Below are 24,116 nucleotides of genomic sequence, written 5' to 3' on the forward strand. Positions count from 1 at the left end.
CCTTCATCCCAGGAGCAACAGGACACACCTGGGGGTGCTTTGCAGGAGGACGAGTTACCAGATAAGCAGGTGGGCCAAGATCCCATGAAGCTTGGGCTGTGGCTGTTTATATGACCCCACTGATGGCCATAGGCTGGTGAGATGATGAGGAAAACTAAGATTTTAAATACGCGATACAAATATCATACTGAACTGATGATAACTGCTCTCATAAGGCAGAGGAACTCCATGTTTAGTTTCTATAGCAAGAATATTATAATTGTGTTATGTTTGTAAATTAGGTAACATAGAAGCCAAAATTTACTGCTTGCTAAATGCCAGGCACTATACTAAGCTCTTTATTTGATAACCAATATCCATTACTCCCTTCTTCTATGCTAATAGAACCCTGCTTTTGTTTGAGACAACAATGAGCCAGCCCCAGGTAATGGCTTCTGTCACGCAATCATGACATTCCTGTTCTCCATGGTCCTAGCTGCTTCTGCACTAAGAGGTGTCCACACAACACAGTTCTGTCCAGAAGACCTAAGCAGAAGTCTGTTGAGGTGGGAACGGAAGACTGAGTTATGAAAATGCTTCTCCTAGAAGACTGACTACAGGTCACTCTCTTCAGGTCTTTGCTCAAATGTCGCCTTCCTGGTAACACCTACCCTGAACATTCTGTCTAAAATTGTAGAGCCAGGCACAGTGTAGGCACTCAAAACATTTTTTTTCCTATGGGGGAATACATGAAGACAAAATAGGGAAAGTTACTGGACAAAGTGCAGAATAGCAAACACAAATGTCCTGGGATAGGAATATGCCCGGTATGTTTGGTGAATTGTAAGAGGCTGACATGACTGGGGTGGCGTGATGTGGGGGAGGAGAGAGAGATGAAACCAGACTGACAATGACAGCCTGATCACATGAGGGGGGCTTGCAGGTCCCAGTAAAGCTTTTGGCTCATACTCTGAGTGAGCTGGGAAGCCAAGGACGAGCTCTGAGAAGGATAGCCTCTGCCTTCCATTTAAAAGCATTGTCTGGGGGCACCTGGGTGGCTCAGTTGGTTGAGCGTGGGATTCTGGATTTCAGCTCAGGTCATGATCTTAGGGTTGTGAGATTGAGCCCTGCGTCAGGCTCTGCGCTCAGCGTGGAGTCTGCTTGAGATTCTTCCTCTCCCTCTGCCCCTCCCCCTGTCTCTAAATAAAATATTTAAAAAAATATAAAAGTACTGTCTGGCTGCTGCTGAGAGAGAGACTGAAGGGGGCCAGGCAGAAGCCCAGAGAACAATTAGGAGGCTACTGCAAAAGTCCAAGCTGGTGATGGTGGCAGCTTGAACCAAGGCGGTAGCAGTAAGGAAGGAGAGAAGTGATCAGGTTCTGTATGTATTTCGAAGCTGTAGTCAACAGGATTTGCTCACAGAGAGGGTATGGATTGTGAAAGAAAGAGAAAAATGATGGATCACATCAGGTTTTTGCCTGAGCAACTAACTGAAAGCAAGGTGATTGGGAGGACTGCAGTGAGAATGGGTTTGGAGGGAAATCCAGGCACTCAGTTTTGGATATGTTTAAATTTGAGATGCCTACTATATATCCAAGTGGAGATATTAAGCAGTCAAATGGATGTACAGCTCTTGATTTTGTGGGAGAAGTTCATGCCAGGGATATATGTAGTATTAAAGCTATGAGACTGGATGTATTTATATAAGCCATAAGTGTGGGGAAAGAGAGAGAGAAAGAAGGAAAGAAAGAAAAGAAAAGAATAGAAAAGAAAGGGAAAGAAAGGATGGATGGAGGGAGGAAAGAATGAAAGAAGGAAGGAGAAAGAAAAAGAAAGAAAGGAAGGAAGGAAGGAAGGAAGGAAGGAAGGAAGGAAGGAAGGAGGGAAGGAAGGAAGGAAGGAAGGAAGGAGGGAAGGAAGGAAGGAAGGAAGGAGGGAGGGAGGGAAGGGAGGGAGGAAGGAAGGGAAAGAAGGAAAGGAAAGGAAAAGAAAGAAAGGGAGGAAAGGAAGGAAGGACAGGAAGGAAGGAAAGTTTGTTCCAGTGCAAGGTTGAGTGCTGGGACAATCCAATAACGATGATACCAATATATGTGGGGCGCTGCCACCTTAGACGCAGGTGCTCATTTACCCCTTGTAAATGTTGCACGGTAAATACTCTCAACTGATGGGATAGTAGAGGAATCTATTTCACAGGATAAGTCATCTGTCCAAAGGTACACAGTTGGTTAAGTGCTACTATCTACCTGACTTTTGAGGTAAATAACTTTGAGTTTAATGTCCTCCAGCAACTTAACTTATAAACCTTGGCATCATCCTTTGTCTTGCATTCCCCATCCAACCAGACTTTCATATTTATTTTCACATTAAGCTTCAGTACAGCGTGTGTTAATCTCTTAACTTGAACCACTAGTACTGCCTCCTAATAGGATTTCCTGCCTTCGGACTCTCCCGACTCCAATCCATCCCTTATCTTCCTAAAAATAAAGCTGATTGTGTCACCTTCCTGCTTAGCCCTTCTATTAGTGCCCCATTATCTGCAAACTCTAATCCAGCTTCTTTAGCTTGGCTTCCTGGAGACTTCACAATCTGGCTCCAAGCTACTTTTCCAGTCTCATCTCCTGCTACTCTCCCCGCAACCCCTACTCCCATGCCAGTCACTTTCCTGTGACATTGAACCTCTGGTTGAGACACACCAAGCTCTTTGGCAACTGTTTCACATGCTCTTTCCTTTCTGTGCCCACATTGGTTAACCCCCCCAGTACAACATTGACTAGAAGACATGTTGGGGGGCCCTGTGTTGTTCCACATCTCAGAAGAAAGCTTTCAATTTTTCACCATTAAGTATGATGTTATTGTAGGATTGTTTTAGATACCCTACATCACAGGAAGGAATTCCCCTTCTTTTTGTAATTGATAAAATTTATTGTTGTTTTATCATGAAAAGATGTCAAATTTTATCACTTTTTTTTTGCATCCATTTGGTATCATAAATTCTCTCCTTTAATCAGTCATTGATTTATTTTCTACAGTTAAGTTAACCTTGTATTCCCTGGGTAAACCCAACATGATCTTTATGTTATTATCCTTTCTATATACATATATTCCTGGATTCGATTTGCCACTACTGTATTGAGCACACAGCACTATAATCTGTGCAGGGGACCGGGGGGGCGGGGAGCACTGTTTGGAGGGGCAACCAAAAGCAACCTGGTAATTGGGAACAAAGTTTGATTTACACTTCTTTCTGGGATTAGGGGCTCTAAATAGACATCAAGGACAGGGGGTAAAGGGATTACTATAGGAAAATGAAAATTCTGTTATTGGTAACTTTCATATTCAGTATAAATTTCAGTACACATTCAATCCAAAAATCAAAACAGATCTTATTGTTATAAAACAATTTTTAATAGCAGTGACATAAAAGGCTACTATTTATAAGTAAACCCATTTAATGTTTAGTTTGCTAGTTCACATTACATAAAAAATGATGAATAAAAAGAAAAGAAAGTCCTACAAAATCCCCAAAACACCCCTGCAGAAAGCTTTTCTACAAGTCCATGAATGACATTGTCTCTTTCACTTTGATGAAGCCAAGGTTGATGAGGATGTTCTTTTCCAGTTCTAAGTAACTCTCATAGTCCATTTTCAATTCAGCCTCCAACTGTTCCTTTGACTTCTGATACATTTTCTAGGGGGAAAAGCCAAATCATCCCAATAAAGCACTGACAGCTAGAAATACCAAAGAAAGGAAGGGGCTGGTTTTGAGCAGTTGGCCTAGCCACTGCCCTCTGGGAGGGTTTCACGGGAGGGCAGAAGGCAGGAGGGGCAGGAGGGCATCTCTGGCACAGTGAGGGAGAGCGGCGGCTGGCTCTGAAGGGCAGTGGCAGAGAGAGTGGAGAAGAGTGCGCAGGTCTCTGTGGCTTGGGAAGCCTCCTGCCAGACGTGAAGAGGCCAGATGTCCATCCTGGCCAGCAACCCTTTTCTAGCAGTGGTCCCTTGAAGGTCTCCTCATGGCGTCTGGTTTTGCAGAACTGGGAAGTGGGGAATACATGGCTCTTTGACACCTCTTTCTCAAAAAAAAAAAAAAAAAAACCCTCTTCTAGTCTTCCTTTTTTCCCATGATTCTTGTCCCCCTTGTGTAGCCTGAAGTGTGGATAATTGCCTAGAGCTTACAGAATTCTTTTGAATTCCTCCCTTTACTAAGTCCTATTTAGACGGCACAGCAGCTTATGGGTCACACAGAAACTGCTGCTTTTTCTAACTTTGGGTCTCCGGCTGAAATTCCAGTTAGAAAAACTCCCATTTCATGTGCTGTTAGAGCTGTAATTACCATTATTTTTCAAGAAGTGAGCTGTACCCAGACTCAGTGCTTGGGAAGAGACGGGTGTACGGTTTCCTTTGGATTTGTGGGTTGACATGTACAGCCTCATCTCTGGTAACGGCAGGGCACCTGTCAAGACCAGCCATGCTGGATGGATGTGTGATCTCCTCCTGCCTTCTGTAATCACAACAGTAGACGCTTCCTACCATTTTCTATGTGCTGCTTACTAGCTAAGTGCTGTAAATATTTTAACTCATTTAATCTCCCCTACAGTCCCCTGAGGTTGTTACAGCTGTTCCCATTTTCCCTTTTATCAGCAGTTGCTTGTTAGAACGTATTTCTCACTGACATTACTTGTTTTTCCTTGGTGACACCTTCCGTGTTCTAAATGTAACAGAGGAGCCCATTTAAGTCCATTCGTTTATCTCCAGTCTAGTTCCAGAGAAAATGGGAGAAGTAGTAGCTCTACTTTAAAGAGGGTACTATGTCAGGGCACCTAGGCGGCTCAGTCAGTTAAGCGTCTGCCTTCGGCTCAGGTCATGATCCTAGGGGTCCTGGTATCAAGCCCCATGTGGGGCTCCCTCCTCAGCGGGGAGCCTGCTTCTCCCTATGCCCCTCCCCCTGCTCGAGTTTTCTCTCTCTCTCTCTCAAATAAAAAAAATAAATAAAGAGGGTACTAGATCACATGGAAATGAAGCTACAGGAAGAAGTTGGAGACATTTTGGAAACTCAAGCACATGATACAATTTCAGGATATGATTATTATAAAATTCAGGTGTTTTAAGAGTATTTCACATGCAAATTATTTTTGGATTTTCCACAGGTCTACTGGCTTCCAACTGATGTGGATGATTAGGCCTGTCGCTGTGGTATTTAATCACTCACACTAATCATGGGTAATTGTGGGCATAAAGGAAGGGTGTCAGGTTATCTCACACCGCAGAATTTCAACCAGTGTTTGTGAGTATGCAAAAGAATGGACCAAGACCAAATCTTTTGTAGCAGGGAAGATGATGAAAAGTTCATTGGTATTCTTTTATACCTTGCCACCACTAAACAATGCTTTTGAAATGAGGACTTCTGCTTTTATTACACTGATATGTATCTATCAATAAGTGATAATGTTAACATTAAGAATTCCACATGCTCATGCTCTCACATGAATAATTGTGCTGGAGGAGGTTATATATTTGCCTATAAAGAATCTATAAATGGGATCAGTGGTGAAATTGCTGGTGACAAAAAGCCTAGGAAGGGAATGAGCAAGAGAGAAATAGAAACGTGGACTGAGGGGATCTCTGCTGAGAAAGAGAGAACTAAATTCACAGAATATCCAAAGGTCCCAATCCCAGTGGGCAAGGAAGACCAACAGTGGCAGAAGCTGGGAAACAGAAAGGTGAGGGCCTTCAGAGTTTTAGGTTCCTTTCTGGGAGAAAGATGTGTCCTCTACCAAATTCTCCTCTATCTCAAATTTTATAGTTCCCATATATTATATTATAGTAAAGTTCCTATCCATCTGTCTGTATACTGGTTCCCATTTACTAAAAGTCTATTTGTCGGGTTACTGAACTGAAAAGCCTAATCCTAAAAGGTAGTTATCAGTATTCCCATTTTATTTTATTTTTACTTATTTATTTATTTTTACAGATTTTATTTATTTATTTGACAGAGAGAGACACAGTGAGAGAGGGAACACAAGCAAGGGGAGCGGGAGAGGGAGAAGTAGGCTTCCCACTGAGCAGGGAGCCCGATGCGGGGCTCAATCCCAGGACCCTGGGATCATGACCTGATCTGAAGGCAGACACTTAATGACTAAGCCACACAGATGCCCCAGTATTCCCATTTTAAAGACAAGAACTGAAGCTCAGCAGTGACATAAGCCCTGCTCCAGATCTCGTAGCTAGTAGTGGTGGGTGGAGTTGGGATTTGGGCCCATGTGTCTTCATTCTATATTCCACTCTTTTTGGACTACCTGTTTTTCTTTAAACAAAAAATTTTTAAGTAATTTCTGCACCTAATGTGGAGTTCAAACTCACTTCTCTGAGATCAGGAGTCGGATGCTCTGTGGACTGAGTCAGCCAGGTGCCCCATGCACTACATGTTTTAAGATATCATTCACTGGATGTTAAAATTCTATGCAATGAAAGATTCCAGATTTTGCATTGTTGTATCTATGGATGATATTCAGATGCCTTTGTATCTAAAGGACTTTGAAATTACAGAAAACTTTAGAAAGTTAAGTTGGATAGAATCTAGGTAGGTGTCCAATTGATAGTTGTCACTCATGGTAATCTTGGAAATGAGAAAATACCCTTTTGACTGTCATGAGAAAGAGAGAAGAATGTGAAAAGGCATAATTTTCTTATTGAAACTGTGGAATAAGCCAAATATACATACTTCCACCGGGGTTAGAGGAAGGCAACGGCTTTTGTTTCTGAAATTTCACTTACAACTTTTGTCTTCTCAAGTTCCAGCTCCATTTCCTTCTTTTCTTGTTCACGAATTTTCTTCCGTTCCTCTACATATTCTAGATGCTTGACTTCTCTTTCGAAGTAGTAATTCATGCTTGATACCTGTTAGAAGCACGGGCCCATGAGAGGGGTGCCCACGTGGAAGCCCTCATATTCTTCACAAGGCTCTAGAAGAAAATTCCTGCTGCTTGTAATTCATTAGCTGGCTTACCTGCTTTGGGATACCACCCACAGGCCCACTACCAGAGGAGCTAGCTAAACGTGGGGGCTACTGTGCTCAGGTTCAGGGCCCTGCAAATTGGAGGATTCCATGAAGGGAGTAGGGTTGGAAGAAGAGAACAGCAAAAAATTATAGTTTTGTAAAAGAAATACTCAGGGATGGCTTTTTTCCCTTTCCTTGCTTCTCACTTCTAAGCCTGAGGAAAGTATCATATCATCAACCAAACTTGGAAAACCCAGATGAGGAGCTCAGTGTAAACCCTAAAGGGACAGGAAGGGAAGCTGAGTTCCCCGGAGGACTTGGTGTGTGCACAGAAGAACAGAAGCAGCGAAGTCAGCAGAAACCTTGGGCAAAGCAGCCAGGGGATGGAAAGCTTTCTGCTTGCAGGTAAGTAGGCTGATGTTGGGACTTGTGGCGGATTGTAATCTATATATTTAATGTTGGTTGTATATGTATTTACTTATTTCTATTCATTGATTTTCTTTTTATCACCTTATTATTACTATTACTTAAAACTGGTGGGTGGTGCCTATGGAAGGGCAGAAAATTGCCCCCTCAGCCATACTGCCTACAGTACACCAACTTGGGAGAAGACAGGGTGGAGGTGGGCGATGATGGAGAGATGTATCAAAATGTCAACTGGGCCTCCGGGAAGGGTATCACTGAAGGAGTCCCGTCCTTCAACAGTCTGAAAATAACATTTTATGAATCCCCAAATCAATTCTTTTCTGAATCTGGGCTTCATTTACTTGCCCTTTCTCTCATCACATTTGTTTTTCTGTGGTTTCAAGTTATTTAACTCATACAACAGAAATACATCCCTTATTTGGGATTGTGTGATTCTTTTGTTTTCTTACAGAGCAAAAATGCTGTCATTTCTGAACACACTTTTAAAACATGCCTCAGCAATATCTGGTCACATAAATTCTCAGAGCCAAAAGGTACTAACCTCATTGGTGGAAGGGTGACTTAATGTCCAAGGAATTTCCAATATATGCAGTGTTCCATAATAATCAGCTATGGCTATAAATTGCTGCTTAGCTGAAAGATCCAAAAAATGGGGGGGGGGGAAACAGAAAGTCATCCTGGAGGTTAAACATGAACTGTGTTTTTGTTTTTTGGTCTCCCAAAAGACCTGCTGTGGTTATGATAATCTTGGCATCTTCATCAGGCTTTCATGACTGAGGACAATATTAACTGATATATAAAAATCATTTTTTCCAGTTGATGAAATGAAAGTCGAGACCCGGAGCCTTTGTCAGCCACCCTGCCCACCTCAAAACTTGTCTTCTTGGTGCTCATGTAAGGAGTGTGGCTCCCAGCTGAGGTTGACCCTCTGTGTGGCTGGGCCACTGGACAGACTTGAGAAGAAAGTGAGGATAACACAGGGAAAGATTTTCAAAGAAAAATCATGAGGCCAGTTTTCACCAAAGACTCAGTAAGGGCTGAAGGATACCATTATCCAGATGAATTTCAAAGACACAGCCAGAACCCATTTTCTTATTATAAAAACAGATTGCTTCTTTTGATCATTGAAAATGGATATAAAACACAAATGTGTTTAAGAATTTTAATTTTCTACCTTATCATATGGGGTTTCTTTTCTTTTTCTTATATTCAGAAGGTTTGGTTTAAATTGTTAAATCCTAGACTCATAATCCCTGGATGTATACAAAAGCAATGTTTTATAGCAAAGATGGGAAAAAACCCACACTTGGTGACACGTAAGGCTAAGTGGTTGCCAGAATGTGACACTCTAGAAATTCTGAAGACTGAATTTCTAAACGTAATGTTTCTGAGAGAGAAAAGGATAGAAAGATAATTTTATGCCTGCATACCTTTGGAAACAAAGGGAAACTTCTTTTAAAAGAGGCAAATATACTGGGTTTATATAGAAAGTAGTGCTTAGGTAAAACAGAGAAATTGGGACAAATTTTCTGAGGACACATCCTTGAATTTCTGCTTGCTTTGTTATACGTTGTTTTTTTCCTCATAATTAGTTCAAAAGTTAAAAGTTTAAATAGACAAATGACCCCAGAGAGTCATTTGATCTCATGAAAAGAATTGCTTGATATTGTCCAGGGAAAAGCCAGAAAAATGATAAAATATTGAAAATTGGTGATGTAATGAAAAATTAAAGATACAAGAATTACTCTATTTGGGAAAGAAGCAGCAAAAGGTACCAAAGATTTAGGGATCACACTGTCTGACCTGGAGAAGATGAGAAGGATGCTTTTCATCATGTGGTTAGTTCAAAATCAGCCTCTGCTTGTCGTACTAACCATGCCTCAGAAATAATTGTTGATAAAGAAAACAACGAGAGAAACTCAGATTGTATCCAGAGTTTGAGTGTAAGAAGGAAGGGGAAGGAAGGGAAGAGAAAGGATGGGATGGGCAAAACTTGAGAAAAAAAATATCAGAGACTTTCCAGATGAATGTCAAAATGTTCCTGAGTCGCCCTCCAAAAAACAAAATAACTTAGGTCATTTAATTAGAATTAACACACCAGAGAAGGTCCAGGGTTTGATGTAGGTGATCATAGTTATGCAGATGTTTTGTGACAGGGCTGGCTCATGAGTTTTCTCCAGAAGGTCCCAGATGTCAATGTATCCATCTTCTCGGCCAATATAGAAAACTCCAGGCCTTGTCAGGGACCAGTGGCCTGCAGTATACCTTTTTGGTGCACAGGATGACTGAAGGAGGGGTCCAGTCTTTAAACAAAATTTTAAAAGCACACACGAAAACTTTTGTTATTATCTGAGGTGTATTCACAATGATTTTCTTTAAGTACAACTCAGATGGCTATGATCATGGAACAGCACAATTATGCCCACTCTGAACTCTTAGTTCTTTTTCTTATAGGATTTTATATAATGCCAACTCTTTTATTTCCCGTGCATTTTTTATAACATTTTTTTCTTATTTTAGTTGCCTTTTAGAAAAGATCAAACCTTCCAGTCAAGCTGGAGATTGGTGGATGTTAGGTAAGTAGAGATTATAAGGAAATTTTGCTTATACCTTTATTTTGCTGTTGGGTGTCTATTTCCAATGGAGACAACTCTGGCAGCCAGGAAAAAAAGCCAATAAAAAGTCAATTCCAGCTGTGAGCTGCATCCAATGGCTTGCAAATATTGTTTGGAAGAGGATTTTAGACCAGCAAAGCATTGGTACAAGATCAGCTTCTCTTTTCTTTACCATGGGGTAATTTGCCCTCTTTGGGAGGTTTTCAGAGAGAAAAAAGATCAGATGTGCTCTCCTCTTACTGTTGCGCTCCACCTGACAAGCAGGTGTATTCATTTATCTACTTATAGCTGCAGAGACTAAACTAAACTGTGAAGCTGTTTCCTACCCTCTGAGACATGCATAAGAAACTTCCCTGTGGGAAACGAAGAGTATCTCAGATTCATGGACTCCTTATCCTGTTCTTGCCCACCTTGCCCAGCTCCTTCCATTTCTGTGGATAACCCGGTTCTTGGCCCCTGAATAGTCTATGGACAATCTTGCCTAATTTTCTTTTTCTTTAACAACAAAACTGATACTTATTCACTGTAAAAAAGAAAATTGGACATACTGAAGTACATTGGTATAAAGTAGAAGTCCTTTTGTGGTTGGGCACTTTAAGTAGTTTCCAGTTGTTTCAATGACAAACTCGTACATAAATTCACACAAGTATTTGTGTAAGTTAGAGTCCCAGAAGTGAAAGTGTTAGGTCAAAGAATATATATATGTATATGTATATTTTTATCACTTTATTTAAAGAATATATATATTCTTTACTGAAGAATATATGTACATTTTTATTCATTTTATTCGAAGAATATCTATTCATATAAATGTTATATATATACACATTATATATCATATTTTTCAAAGAATATATGTATTACAGCTATGAAATAGATATACATGCATATTTCAGATTTTGATGATCTTAAATTGCACACCAAAGAGACTTGTCATGCTGATTTCCTCACACCCTTGCCTCACTGGATTTTATCAGTCTTTCAGTTTTTGGCAGTTTAGCTTCTATTTGCCTGGAACCAGGCCCTCTCCTAATCCTGACTGCCAGAGTCCTGCTGCTGCTTCCCTGTGGTCCATGCATGTCTCTGGTCTATTGGCAACAGACCCCTTAGCTTTCTTACTCCCACTTTCTGAACCTGTGGACATATTCCTGGTACAGAAGCAAAGTTGATAGATGCAGTGCTTCTCCTTGGACTTCATAGTAACCAGCATCCCATCATTTATTTTAAGGGGAGGAAAAAACATAAAATAAATCAACTGCCCACAATACATATTTTGAAGAAAGACTGTTAGGTCTTAGAGAGCAAAAGACGTAAATATTGTTTCCTTCCCTCAAGGAAGAAAGGCAAATGGTTGTGTTTTCAAAAGGCTTACGTGGTTCTGCTGACAAGCTGGAACCCAAGCCATCTGTTGTAATTTCTCTAAAAAGTGTCCCTAAGGCACTATTATGTCAGAACAGTCTGTTGTTCCCATTGTCTTTCTCAGTAACAAAGGACCACACACCCACTCCTCCATTTTTCAGGCAACTCACCATAACACCTTCTTTCCAGATGGCCACGTTCCATCCCCCAATGGTGAGGATAATGTCCTTGTAAAAAGGTGACCTCTGAACAGTGTGGACAGATCCATCATGGATAGTGGAGAGGCTCACTGGCTTCTTTGCTGTTGGGATGGAAAAGGTCACTTCATGTTTAATAATAGTGTTTATATTCCTGCATGAAGAATAGGCAGAACTCCAGTGGATGGACAGGTCATGATTAATGGGATCCAAGCACAGACAACAAGAGGTCAGTTGGGGTAAATGAATCTGTCAAGGAACAGCTCTTCCTCTTTTTATGTAAAGTCTAGGGAATTTCCATCAAGGCCATTTTTCCAGTTCAAAGGAATATTTCATGTTCTTAATCATTTACTCATTCATTAACCCACTTGGTTGGTCAATAAATATTTGTGGATTGCCTATATGTATCTATAGGTACTACAGATGGCTGAGTAAACAATGGTTAATAAATGAACATGATCCTGCCCTCATGGAGCTTACAGTCTAATGGGAAAGACAGATATTCAATAAATAATATCCAATATCCAATAAACAAATCCCAAAGTATATAATAAAAAATGTTAAAAGTGTTATCGTGGAAAAAAATTGCAAGAAAGAGTAACGAGGCACATCCATAATTTAGACCGAATGGTCAGAAAAGTCTTCTCTGAAGATGAGTCATTTAGTCCTAAGTAGCACTTTGGTGTGGGAAGATTTTAATGTGGAGGAGTATTCCAGATAGAGGGAACAACGCACTCCCAAGTCCTGCAGAGAGAAATGCTTAGTGCCTTTATAAATTTGAGGAAGGCAATAAGACTGAAGTCTGGTAATCCCAGCATGAGACATATGAAACAGATGGGGACCAGGAGGGTCCAGACCACACAGGGCCTTGTAGAAAAGGAGTTTAGATTATATTCTCCACATGATGTGTTTCACTGAGTCCTTTAGGACCAGAAGGCAATCTGACTGATTTCTAAAGATTCTCTGACTGCTATGAAGAGAATGAACTAGAGAGAGGTAAAAGAAAAGAGGGGACACCATAGGAAGTAGTTCTGGTGAGAGAACTTGGTAGCTGGGTTGAAAGTACAATGGACAAAAGTAGATGAGCAAGAAATATTTGCAAGCTGGAAATAACAAGACTTACAGATGGCTTGAACAGGAGGGCTGAGAATGATAGGTTTCTGCTAGGAGCAGCTGACTCCATGGAGTTTCCATTTATTGCAACTGGAAAGACCAGGGGGAGGCAGGTTTGGATATTAAAATCAAGATTTCTCTGCTCCAGCCTACAGGTCCTCCTTTCCTTTAGTCTGTGTACCCCACCATTGCTTGGGTCTCCTCTCCCCGAGACCTGGATGCAGGGCTGGCTGCTCCCTACTCCTTGCTGCCCACACCCACCTCAAGAATGGCCGTAAAGGTATGTCCTATTTAGGCCAAACCATATTGTCCAGTTACCTTATATCCATACCATGAACTTACTGTGAATCCCATCATATTGATAGCTATGTAAAAGCTGGATTTTTCCCCCCCTCTCGGAACCCCAGTGGGACATTAAGCTGAAAAAAGAAAAAAAAAACCCACCTACTAAACCTTGCAAATAGCTCATAGAGTTTCAAAGAGATATTTGTCCACCCATATTCATAGCAGCATTATTTGGAAGCAACCCAAGTGTTTATCGATAGACGAGGGAATAAACAAAATGCGATATATACACGCAATGGCATATTATTCATCCTTTGAAAGGAAGGAAATTCAGACATATGTTACAACATGGGTGAAACTTGAGGATATGATGTTAAGGGAAAGAAGTCCATCACAAAAAGATAAATACTGTATGATTCCACTTATATGAGGTATCTACAGTAGTCACATTCAGAGAGATAGAAAGTAAATAGTGGTTGCCAGATGCTGAGAGTAGAGGGGAACAGGGAGCTAGTATTTAATGGGTGCAGAGTTTCAGTTTTGCAACATGGAAACAGTCCTGGAGATGGGTTGCATGACAATGTGAAAGTACTTAATATTAAAGAATTATACACTTAAAATGATTAAGATGGTACATTTCACATTTATGTATATTTTACCACAATTCAAAAAGTTTATAAAAAGTAAAAATAAACAAAAAATTTAAATGTAGCTTTCCTGGATTAAAAAAAAAAACAGACCAATTTTCCTCCAACTGAAGCTCCGTCTTGAAGATAGCATAGGAGACATACTTCTAAGGCAATCTTGAAGCAATCTGGAAGATTCCTGGGAAGTCAGGAAAGCCCTGGACACCAGCAGCTTTCTTCTTGTTGCCGCTCTTGTTTTTCAGAGCCTGGTTTTTAACCTCCTATAGTGGGGGTTCCCTAGATGCCACCTCACTCTGGTGAGCAGGGCCATTCATGAATCTGGAAGCCCTCTGCAGAATGTAATGATTACCAGTGATAGCAAGATTGATAACCACCAAGATTTATACTTTAAAATAACATGTTAGATGTTCTCAGCCCATAACTTTTCCTTCCTTTTGTCCTTTTAGGGACATTTAGTTCCATCTAGCAATGGATAGAGCTGTCCTTAAGTTATTAAATGGAGTACTAGAGGCCCCAGGCCAAGTTGCTATGAGAAATTTACAATAAACAAAGAAGTAGTTTCCAGAATCATTATCTAATGCAGGATTCAGTACAGTGATGTGATTAAGAGTGCAGACTGCCTAGGTTCAAAATCTGGCAATTCTGGTACCTACCCCCTAGGGTTGCTATGAGGATTAAATGAGCTAATCCATGGAAAGTACTTGGAAGAATGCATGATGCATGGCATGTGCCGATTTGTGAGTAGAGTACATGAAATAATTATAACAATTGTCATCGTTCAGCCTTCATTTCTTGGCTTGTCACTTAGATCATCTGGAAATTTTGTTTGATTCCCTTCTTTATCACATATATCTCATTCAGGATACTGCCTTTCAGACGCTTTTTCTTAGAAGAGGAAATTCTCCTTCCTGCCTTGTTGATAAGAACATGGGGTCCCTAGGAAATCAAGAAGGACTGCGTCCCAGTAATTGCCTCATCTTTACCCAGGTACACTCCATGGTGTTTACGAAAAACATTAGACTGGTTGCTCTCAAGGAAAACATTGCCAGTTTATGGATATAATTAGGGCGAGCAGTGCACAGTTTAGAGGGTCTAAACATTGACTTTCTCTGAACTTCAGCCATTATCCAATGGGAATAAGTGTTGCTTGGCTTTCCATGTTACAAAATGCTTGACTAATGATTTTAAAGTATTTTAAAATATTATGATGATTTTAAAGTATCCTTTTGGTAAGTAGTTAAAGTTATTTCTCTCCTTTTTTTTTTTTGCAATGAACTAAATGCCAGGAAATTAAAAGCAACTCTTCTTCTTCTTTACCAACCTATATTCCATTGGTCACAAAATCCTGGCATGTTAACTGCTAAGCCTCTCTTATATTTCCTCTGCTGTACATCCCTGTTACCATGCCTATACTTAGTCCTCTCCATCTCTCATCTAGACTATTGCAAGTGATCATTCTACTTCCATTGTAAGTCCCACCAGTAAATTAATCCAGCCCCTGATCTCCTGCCAGAGTGATATTTTGATTATACCAGTGGCACTAGGATAAGTTTCGAAGCTTAGTAGGCTCTCAAGGCTCTTAGCCATTTGGACCCAGCTGTCCTTCCTGACACCTCTCCTGCTGCCCTCTCTATTGCTATGCTTTGGCTAGGAGATTTCCATTTCTTAATTGTCCACTGCTCTTTTGGGCTTCCATGTTTTTGCATTTATTATTCCTTCTATCTGGCACATCTTTCTCCAATTGGAAAATTACAATCCACCCTTCAAGACCCAGCTCAAATGTATCTCTCTTCAGTAGGGCCCTTTCTTAATGACTCAAGAGAGTTTGTCCCTTCCTGGTTTCCCATGTCACTTTGTGTTTGCTTCTAGCCACAGCTCTAATGACAGTGTAATGTCATCATTTGTTTACGTGTTTGATTTTTCTAATAGATCATGGAACTCCTTTGGGGGAGGATAATATCTTGTTCATCTTCATATCCCCCAGTGCCTGGCACAGAATAGATTCTCAATAATGAATTGACAAATGAATGAAAGTAAGAAAGAAAGAACAAAGGGCGCCTGGGAGGCTCAGTCAGTTAGGCGCCTGACTCTTGATTTTGGCTCAGGTCATGATCTCAGGGTCTTGAGGTCAAGTCCCATGTTGGGCTCCACACTAGGCATGGCGTCTGCTTAAGATTCTCTCTCTCCCTTTCCTTCTGCCTATCTCCGCCCCCTGCTCATGCTCTCTTGTTCTCTCTCTCTCTCAAAAAAAAAAAAAGAACAAACAACATTAGTGAGTTTCAAACACAAAGCTCTTGGTTTTTAAGTTTATTATCATTGGTTATTCTAGAAATGGAAAAAAATTTAAAATAAATAACTAAACCTGTTTATCAGGGTCTCAGGGTCTGCCTCAAAAGCAGTTTAGGAAGCTGGCACCATGGTAAGGCCTCAAGAAACTCTGAGACCAGGAAGAACCAGTGTAACCAAGTCATGGCATCAGGGTCTCCACTGGTGTCCCAGCAGAACAGTGGAGATAGCCGCCGTGTGCATGCAGTACATGCACAATTAATACTCAAGAATTATTGAATAAACAGGTACATGAATAAACATAAAAGTAGCTGAATGTAATTCATTATATCCAATATATAAATTTGAGTTCATCTTTTAAATCCTGGAGTTTGAGAACGGAAAGTGGAAAATCAGTCTCACTTCTGCAAGCACTTGACCTTTCCTTGGATCATACCTAATTCTCTCTCAATGCCCCACTCTTATCAATAACACACATTTTGGTTTCTGGTCAGAGGTTCTATGTCAGAAAACTAGGAGTGCTTCCGTTTCCAGATTAATATGGCTATCCTCGAGGCAATGCTGAGAAACACGCCTTTCTGGGTCTAAGGCCGACTCCAGTCTGCAGAGCCAGACTCAGTAGATAGAGGGGAGGGGGTGAAGTTCGAGGCAGAGACCTGAGACCCAGCAGCGGTCCCCTGCAGGCTGTATTTCTGACCTCTGACCCTGCTCAGTCACTCCCATGCCCGCTGGTTCTGAGATCAGATTCCCTTCTGCGAACCTAGCCGGCCTGCCCCACCTCACTGCTCCATGGCATGCTAGCAGTCCCAGCAGCTACCTCTTCCTGTGCTTCCGGTCATTCCACATTACGGAATGTGGCTCAAATACATTTTCATGCCATAATCAAATCCAAAGCTTTAAAGTAAGCATCTGTAATTGTAGTGAACCTCTGGGCTCCAAGCTTTGACAGGGAGCTTAGCTTATTAGGGAGCCGAACTCTGATTCCTGCTCCCAGCTGGGTGTGGTCCCCATACCGCTGCTCAGCTGCCCGGAGTCTGCACACCGCTAGTCCCAGCCGGAGAGGAGGGTCCTGCAGCTACTTCTCCATTCTGTTCTGATGTCGCCAAGATCATTGTAAATTTAATTTATAATTTCACATTAATATTTTTCATATAGATGAGTTACCAAGTTGTTGAATTATTGAAACACGTTTGTTTTTTTTTAATTTAATTGTACAACTATCTTAGTCATTTAAGCATCAATAGATCAGTACTCCTCAAATTTGGGGGAGGTGAAAACAAATCACCAGGCGAATCTTATTAAAAATCCATATTCCGATTCGCAGGCCTGGGGTAGGGTCCAAGGTTCTGCATTTCTAACAGGCTCCCGAGTGCTGCTCTTTGAGGCCCTCACTTTGAGTAGGTGCAGACACAGGACATTAAGTGCCTTCCCTCCCCTCAGCAAGGCCAGGGTTACTCAGCACTTTGTAAAAAGGAATAACTTTGGGGCGCCTGGGTGGCTTAGTTGTTTACGTGTCTGTGGCTCAGGTCATGATCTCGGGGTCCTGGGATCAAGCCACGTGTTGGGCTCCCTGCAAGCTCCCTGTGGGCTCCTCCCTGCTTGGCGGGGGAGTCTGCTTCTCTCTCTCTGCTCCTCCCCCCTGCTTGTTCTCCTCTCTCTCTCACTCTCTCTCTCTCAAATAGATAATAACTTCTAAAAAGAAAAAAGGAGTAACTTACTCATAACAGAGCAATCATCAGAACTTACTCATCAGTCGGCCAGTTTCAGGGTCTCTTTCCATTTTCCAATCTGTGTATATCACTCCACCTTCCTAAAAATATTACAGGTTTCTGATGAGTACAATGACAACTTAAGGGACTAAAGACCTCATATGCATGTACCAAGTCTGGCTGTAACCCAAACAAGCACAAAGCAACAGGTTAATTCAGTCAAATGATAACTTGATATAGTGTGGAGGAGGCTCAAAGTGATTACTTGATTTTATATTGAACAAAAAAATGAATTTGTTGAATTTTTATGTACACATAGTGATGTGGAAAACACAGGCATTTATGGAGATAATCTATGTACTGGGTTTCTAAAGTTTTTGTTAGTAGGAAATTGTCCCAATGGACCAAAAACTCCAGGAAGGGATCTGGTTCTACTTCTTCAGTGATTTGTTCTCAGCATGATACAAAGTCAGTACTTAAAAATATTTGTGAAGTAAGAGAGAAAAGGAGAATGTAAATTGATAATATGGTAGCGTTACCTTTAAAGTTGAGAACAGGAAACAAAATTCCATTTAAATAACATAACTAATAATATATATTCCCACTTTCCTTATGGCCATGATAAGGAGAGGGGAAGGCAGGGGGACCTGGTGTAAAGGGGCAGAAAGCCACACACAGGGAAAAGATGCAGAACCCGTGAACAGCAGAGGTGGGAGAGGTTTCGAGGAAACCTTAGTCCCATGGTCCATCTAATAGCAGGAACACGGAGACTCAGAGAGGTTAAGTGACTTATTCAGGGTCACCCAGAGGCAGGCTCCTAATTCCAGTGTTTTTCTCTCTGGGTGATAAAAGGAAAACACAGAGAAGGGTGTATAAAAAGAGGAGCTGAGAGGCCTGGGAGGATGGCTTGGGATGTGTAGGCGAGGGAGAGGACAGGGGAAAACATCTGGCCGGCGCCCACTCATTCCCTCATCTGTGCTTTTATTCATGAACACATGTAACAAACAAGGGCTGTGTTTGGTGTTGGAAATTCAGTCAGAGGACAAGCCCTCCCTCCACCCTCCACTTGTGGTGCTGAGGCCGAGAGAGCACAGACCGGCCCGCGTCCAGTGCACACACCTTCCCTGTTGGCTGTGACACCTCACCCACCCTTATCATGAGTGAGCCCACGGTGTGTGCCACCGCTGTTAGGACCTTTCTGTATGGGACCCAGCCTCCACCAGAGTCCTGTAAGAGTCACTAATACCTCCTGAGTCTCACAGTGGGTACGTGCAACACCAAACAGAACCAAGTCACAGAGGAGTAGCTTGAACCAGGTTCATCCGCACGTGGCGAGTGCCCATTCTCTCGGCAGCCACCTAGCTGGGAACCTTCCCATGCTACCCCTCCATCCAGTTCCTGGGGCTGAGAATTCTGCTCCTCCTCCTCCCCTGTGTTGGCATTCTTGGCCCCACTGCTCATGCCCTCTTCGTCTCTGGGCTGGCCCCCTTGAAATCACTGCCTGGCTGGCCTGTCCGTCTTCCTGGCTCCACTCCCTCCTGCTGCAGCTCTGCACTAGCCAGTCTAGAACCCGGGGAGGTCTCCCTTATTCTCTCTAGCCAAAGGAGACGGATCAGCCATGTCAGGTGTTGGTAGAAGAGCATTCCACCGGAATGTCAGCCGATGAGGGTAGGGAATTTTGTCTCCTTTTTGTTCACTGCTCTATTCCCTGGGCCAAGAACAATGCCTGGCATATAATACATGCTCAATAAGTATCTGCAATATCTGCTGAATGATGGATTAAGTTAATTCTACGGAGGGCAAGGGCTCGAAAGGCAGGAAAGAGTTTGGGGTAGAAAAAGAAAGAGAAAAATCAAAGCAGCTGGAAGGAGAGAGGGAGATTGGTGTAGATGGGGTGGAGAGATAGGAAAGGGCCAAATTATGCAGAATCCTGTAGGTCACAGTGTGAAGAGTTTGGATTTTGTTCATGTTTGAGTTGTCACTGAAGAGTTTAGCCACCGGGTGTCATACTTTAATTTCCGTTTTAAGATCTTGTGTTCATTCATCTTTCTAAAGCTGTCAGCCCCTGCTTTATTAAAACTCTGGTGTGGGGGCTCCTGGGTGGCTTAGTCAGTTAAACATCTGCCTTCAGCTCAGGTCATGGTCTCAGGGTCCTGGGATCAAGCCCCGTGTCGGGCTCCCTGCTCCGCGGAGAGCCTGCTTCTCCCTCTCCCACACCCCCTGCTTGTGTTCCCTCTCTCGCTGTGTCTCTCTCTGTCAAAAAATAAATAAAAAATCTTTTAAAAAACCTCTGGTGTGCACAGAGACAAATATTATATGATTCTACTTACATGAGGTACCTAGAGTAGTTAAAGTCACAGAGACAGAAAGTAGAATGGTGGATGACCTGGGCTGGGGGCAGGAGGGAATGGTGAGTTATTGTTTTATGGGTACAGAATTTCAGTTTGGAATGATGAAAATGTTCTGGAGATAGATGGCTGTGAGTGTTGCTCAACCATATGGGTATATCTAATAATACTAAATTATACACTTCAAATTTGTTAAGATGGTAACTTGTTATTTATATTTTTCCAGAATTAAAAAAAATTAGAAGCCCAAGTTATAAAAAATTGAAAGCCCAAATTATAAAACAAGTATCTGTTTGGTAAGTGCCTCACTGCTCACCAAATGTAATTCAAATTCCCTAACATGGCAGAAAAGGCTCTTTGGTTGGATCCCAACCTAGCATTCAAGGTATAGCATTCCCTCTTGCACAAATGATTCCACTATCTCCAGGCAAATCCCAAGCTTCCATAATTCCAAAAAGTATTGTTCAGGCTGTTACTTCTGCTGGGAATTGTACTCTGATCTTTCAGATGCCTCCTCAACCTCCAAAGTCCAGCCAGCTAACAGTCCGCCTTCCCCCACCTCCCTGTCCTGTCCCCGTGGCTTCTAGATGGGCATTGGCATGGATAACGCCTTTAATGTTTCTGCTCCTTATCTAGGCAGTGAGTGCCCTGAGGACAGGGACTGTGCTGTTGATTTATGTCTGATCCAGGGCCTAGTGATGTGCCTGGTGGGCAGTATGCTCTTGAGAACCCTTTATTTCAGGGAAATAGAGTTATGAATGAAAAAGGCATCTCTTCTTGCCATTTGCAACGACGTGGATGGAACTGGAGGGTGTTATGCTGAGTGAAATAAGTCAATCAGAGAAAGACATGTATCATATGACCTCACTGATATGAGGAATTCTTAATCTCAGGAAACAAACTGAGGGTTGCTGGAGTGGTGGGGGGTGGGAGGGATGGGGTGGCTGGGTGATAGACATTGGGGAGGGTATGTGCTATGGTGAGCGCTGTGAATTGTGCAAGACTGTTGAATCACAGATCTGTACTTCTGAAACAAATAATGCAATATATGTTAAGAAAAAAAAAAAAAGAAGAAGATAGCAGGAGGGGAAGAATGAAGGGGAGTAAGTCGGAGGGGGAGACGAACCATGAGAGATGATGGACTCTGAGAAACAAACTGAGGGTTCTAGAGGGGAGGGGGGTGGGGGGATGGGTTAGCCTGGTGATGGGTATTAAAGAGGGCTCGTTCTGGGGCGCCTGGGTGGCTCAGATGGTTAAGCATCTGCCTTCGGCTCAGGTCATGATCCCAGGGTCCTGGGATCGAGTCCCGCATCGGGCTCCCTGCTCCTTGGGAGCCTGCTTCTCCCTCTGCCTCTCTCTCTCTCTCTCTCTATCTCTCGTGTCTTTCATGAATAAATAAATAAAAAAAAATCTTTAAAAAAAAGAAATTGCCAACCTGTTTAAAAAAAAAAAAAAGAGGGCACGTTCTGCGTGGAGCAGTGGGTGTTATGCACAAACAATGAATCATGGAACACTACATCAAAAACTAATGATGTAATGTACGGTGATTTACATAACAATAATAAAAAAAGAAAAAGGCATCTCTGTCTCTGTATGGCCATAGATAAAGTTTTGAGCCTCATTTCTTCATCTGCAAAGTGAAGATTAATCCCTACAAGATTATTAGGATTAAATGAGATACAATTTGGAACAAATACCTGGCACAGACCCTGCTATATAGAAAATGTCCAATAAATGTAAGCTCACTTTGGTTATTATAGTAGGTGCCAAAAAATGGCAGCCATTATCATTATTATATCCAGTTGTTACTTATCTTTTGAACTGAGTGAGTTTTGCTACTATATTTTGCTAGCTAACAAAGCAATATATTTTCTTAGTAGGGCTCTAATATTTAGCATGGATTTCTTCTATATGGTGTGGGTGTTCAATAAATATTCACAGGTTGATCAATAAATCATTAGTAAAGAGGATCATACTGAATTTTATAGATTTTTTTCACATTCATCAGGAACATTTTAAATATGAATCTATGAAGCATCAACATTAAAAAATTCAGTGCAAAGAAGTATATTAAAATATGGGAATGGTATAAATATTGCAAACCTTCATAAAGCAAATGTGCAGTAAATGTTGTACTGAAACAGAGTAGAAAAGTGGTTGCCAGGGTGGGGGTGGGGGGCAGGAGAAATAGGAAGAGGCTGGTAAAAGGGTACAGACTTTCAGTTGTAAGAGTAGTGAGTTTTGAGGATATAATGTAAAACATGGTGACTACAGTATAACACCATATTGTATAATTGAAATTTGCTAAGAGAATATAACTTAAATGTTATCACACACACACAGGCACAAAGATAAATATGTGAAGTGATGAATGTGTTAATTAATTAGATGGGGGAAACCTTTCACAATGTATACATACATGAAATCACCATGATAGACACTTTACATATCTCGCAATTTTATGTCAGTTATGTCTCAATGAGGCTGAAATTAAGACTATATATAATGAAGACTCTTTTCTATATATGTATATACATATGTAAAAGAGTAGATAATTCTAACTCACCTCTGTTCCCACAAAGAACTTTGTGCAGAAGTCTTCTATTGGCTTGAGATGATTGGCCAACCCAGCTTCCAGATTGTGGTATGGGTTCATCTCTCCTGCCTTCACTGCTTTGCTCTGGGCTAATATTTTGTCTTTCAGAGGAGTATGAATAGAAGAAACACATATTTACAGTGAAAGACCTTTTAAAATATGGTTAGTTTATTTTTTCTGTCCCCCATTTCCTCCCCAGCGTGGTAGGAATAAATATAAATATCTTTAGACTTCTAATTTAGCAGTAGAACACTTTTTTTCAAACCAAAGTATATGCAGGAACCCTTGCATGTAAAATTGATCAAAACCTGCATTGCTGTGATTAAAGTGTTTCCTGGTGGGAAGGGGAAGGCCCCTCTACCTACTTTCAAGGGCTCTAAAAAGTTCCATGGCACACAGTTTAAAAACCAGTTCCACATTTTATCATTTCAGAATTATTTACAGTAAAAATTGAACATGACATATATCCTCTGGATTACATTACTCTTGATATTCTCAATAAGACTCTAATTGGAAACTCGTGTCATTTTTTCAGTTGGTATCATATGGACATTTTTTTCAAATAATTCAAGATTAGCCCTTTAAGTGTCAAAAATGATCTAACTTCTAAAAAAAAAATCCATCTAAAATGTATTACTTGTTTTTCATAAGCACAGTACATGTATGGAACATAATTTAAGGTTTTCTTATTAGCTCATGTATATTACATAAGAACACAGTGATTGTACTATATTACAGCTGTAACTATACATGCAAACAGAGCATAGTAAATCTGGGAGCTAAAATTCAAACACCATCTGGAAATTCTTTGTTTTTAAAAGTATCTGATGTCATCTTGTTTTAAAACAAAAGTCTTTTTATGAGCTAAAATTAGTAAATGTTATTTACTGAAGCTTTGGAAAAATAGAGAAAAGCATGAGGAAAATAACAAAAATCATCCATTATCATATTTCTCAGCGATAACTACTATTAAAATATTTCCCTATAATTACATTTCTGTTATATATATATTCTATGAATATATAAAGATTTTCTTTTAATTGTGTCTTTTAGCTTTGTATCCTCCTTTTCTGTGCTCTAAGATATTATCTTGGGCATATTCCCAGGTCACTTATTAGTTTTAAAAAAATGTGATATTAAATTTCTGGGAACCCTACTCACCACATTTCAATATATCACCATCTAGGTTATATCACCCATGGGAAAACAAACAAACAAACATAATAACCAACCAAAAAACATATAAATGAAAACTAAAATAGAAAAAAACTGAGAAACAAACTGAGGGTTCTAGAGGGGAGGGGGGTGGGGGGATGGGTTAGCCTGGTGATGGGTATTAAAGAGGGCACGTTCTGCGTGGAGCACTGGGTGTTATGCACAAACAATGAATCATGGAACACTACATCAAAAACTAATGATGTAATGTATGGTGATTAACATAATATGATAAAAAAAAGTTGAAAAAAAAAGAAAAAACCTCAGGTCTACTAAAAATATACATTCCATCTAAAAAAATATAGCATAATTATGGACAAAAGTAAAAAACAATTATGAGGGGCACG

General features: G+C 41.0%; 1 protein-coding gene and 1 long non-coding RNA gene across 4 annotated transcripts in view; one reads left to right on the forward strand and one right to left on the reverse strand.

Moving 5' to 3' along the window:
* Positions 1-495: 495 nt before the first annotated feature.
* On the forward strand, positions 496-12,960 carry LOC141373422 (uncharacterized). The gene is made up of 5 exons (XR_012379388.1): positions 496-613; positions 5,124-5,196; positions 7,187-7,378; positions 9,920-9,975; positions 12,832-12,960. It is a non-coding gene; the product is annotated as an uncharacterized lncRNA (long non-coding RNA).
* Positions 3,383-24,116, reverse strand: part of DNAI3 (dynein axonemal intermediate chain 3) — a 70,277-nt gene continuing 49,543 nt past the window's right edge. For all 3 annotated transcript variants that reach the window (XM_073896394.1, XM_073896396.1, XM_073896395.1), the window contains 7 exons: positions 22,525-22,655; positions 17,648-17,711; positions 11,544-11,674; positions 9,498-9,702; positions 7,941-8,032; positions 6,751-6,873; positions 3,383-3,667 (listed from right to left, as the gene is read on the reverse strand). In XM_073896394.1, coding sequence (XP_073752495.1) covers positions 3,527-3,667; positions 6,751-6,873; positions 7,941-8,032; positions 9,498-9,702; positions 11,544-11,674; positions 17,648-17,711; positions 22,525-22,655 — 887 coding nt within the window. In that variant the 3' untranslated portion in view covers positions 3,383-3,526. The remainder of the gene's footprint in view (positions 3,668-6,750; positions 6,874-7,940; positions 8,033-9,497; positions 9,703-11,543; positions 11,675-17,647; positions 17,712-22,524; positions 22,656-24,116) is intronic.

The sequence above is a fragment of the Callorhinus ursinus genome, unplaced genomic scaffold (genome assembly GCF_003265705.2).
Source record: "Callorhinus ursinus isolate GAN/ISIS: 27379988/994484 unplaced genomic scaffold, GSC_fseal_2.0 scaffold9, whole genome shotgun sequence".
NCBI classification, from domain to species: domain Eukaryota; kingdom Metazoa; phylum Chordata; class Mammalia; order Carnivora; family Otariidae; genus Callorhinus; species Callorhinus ursinus.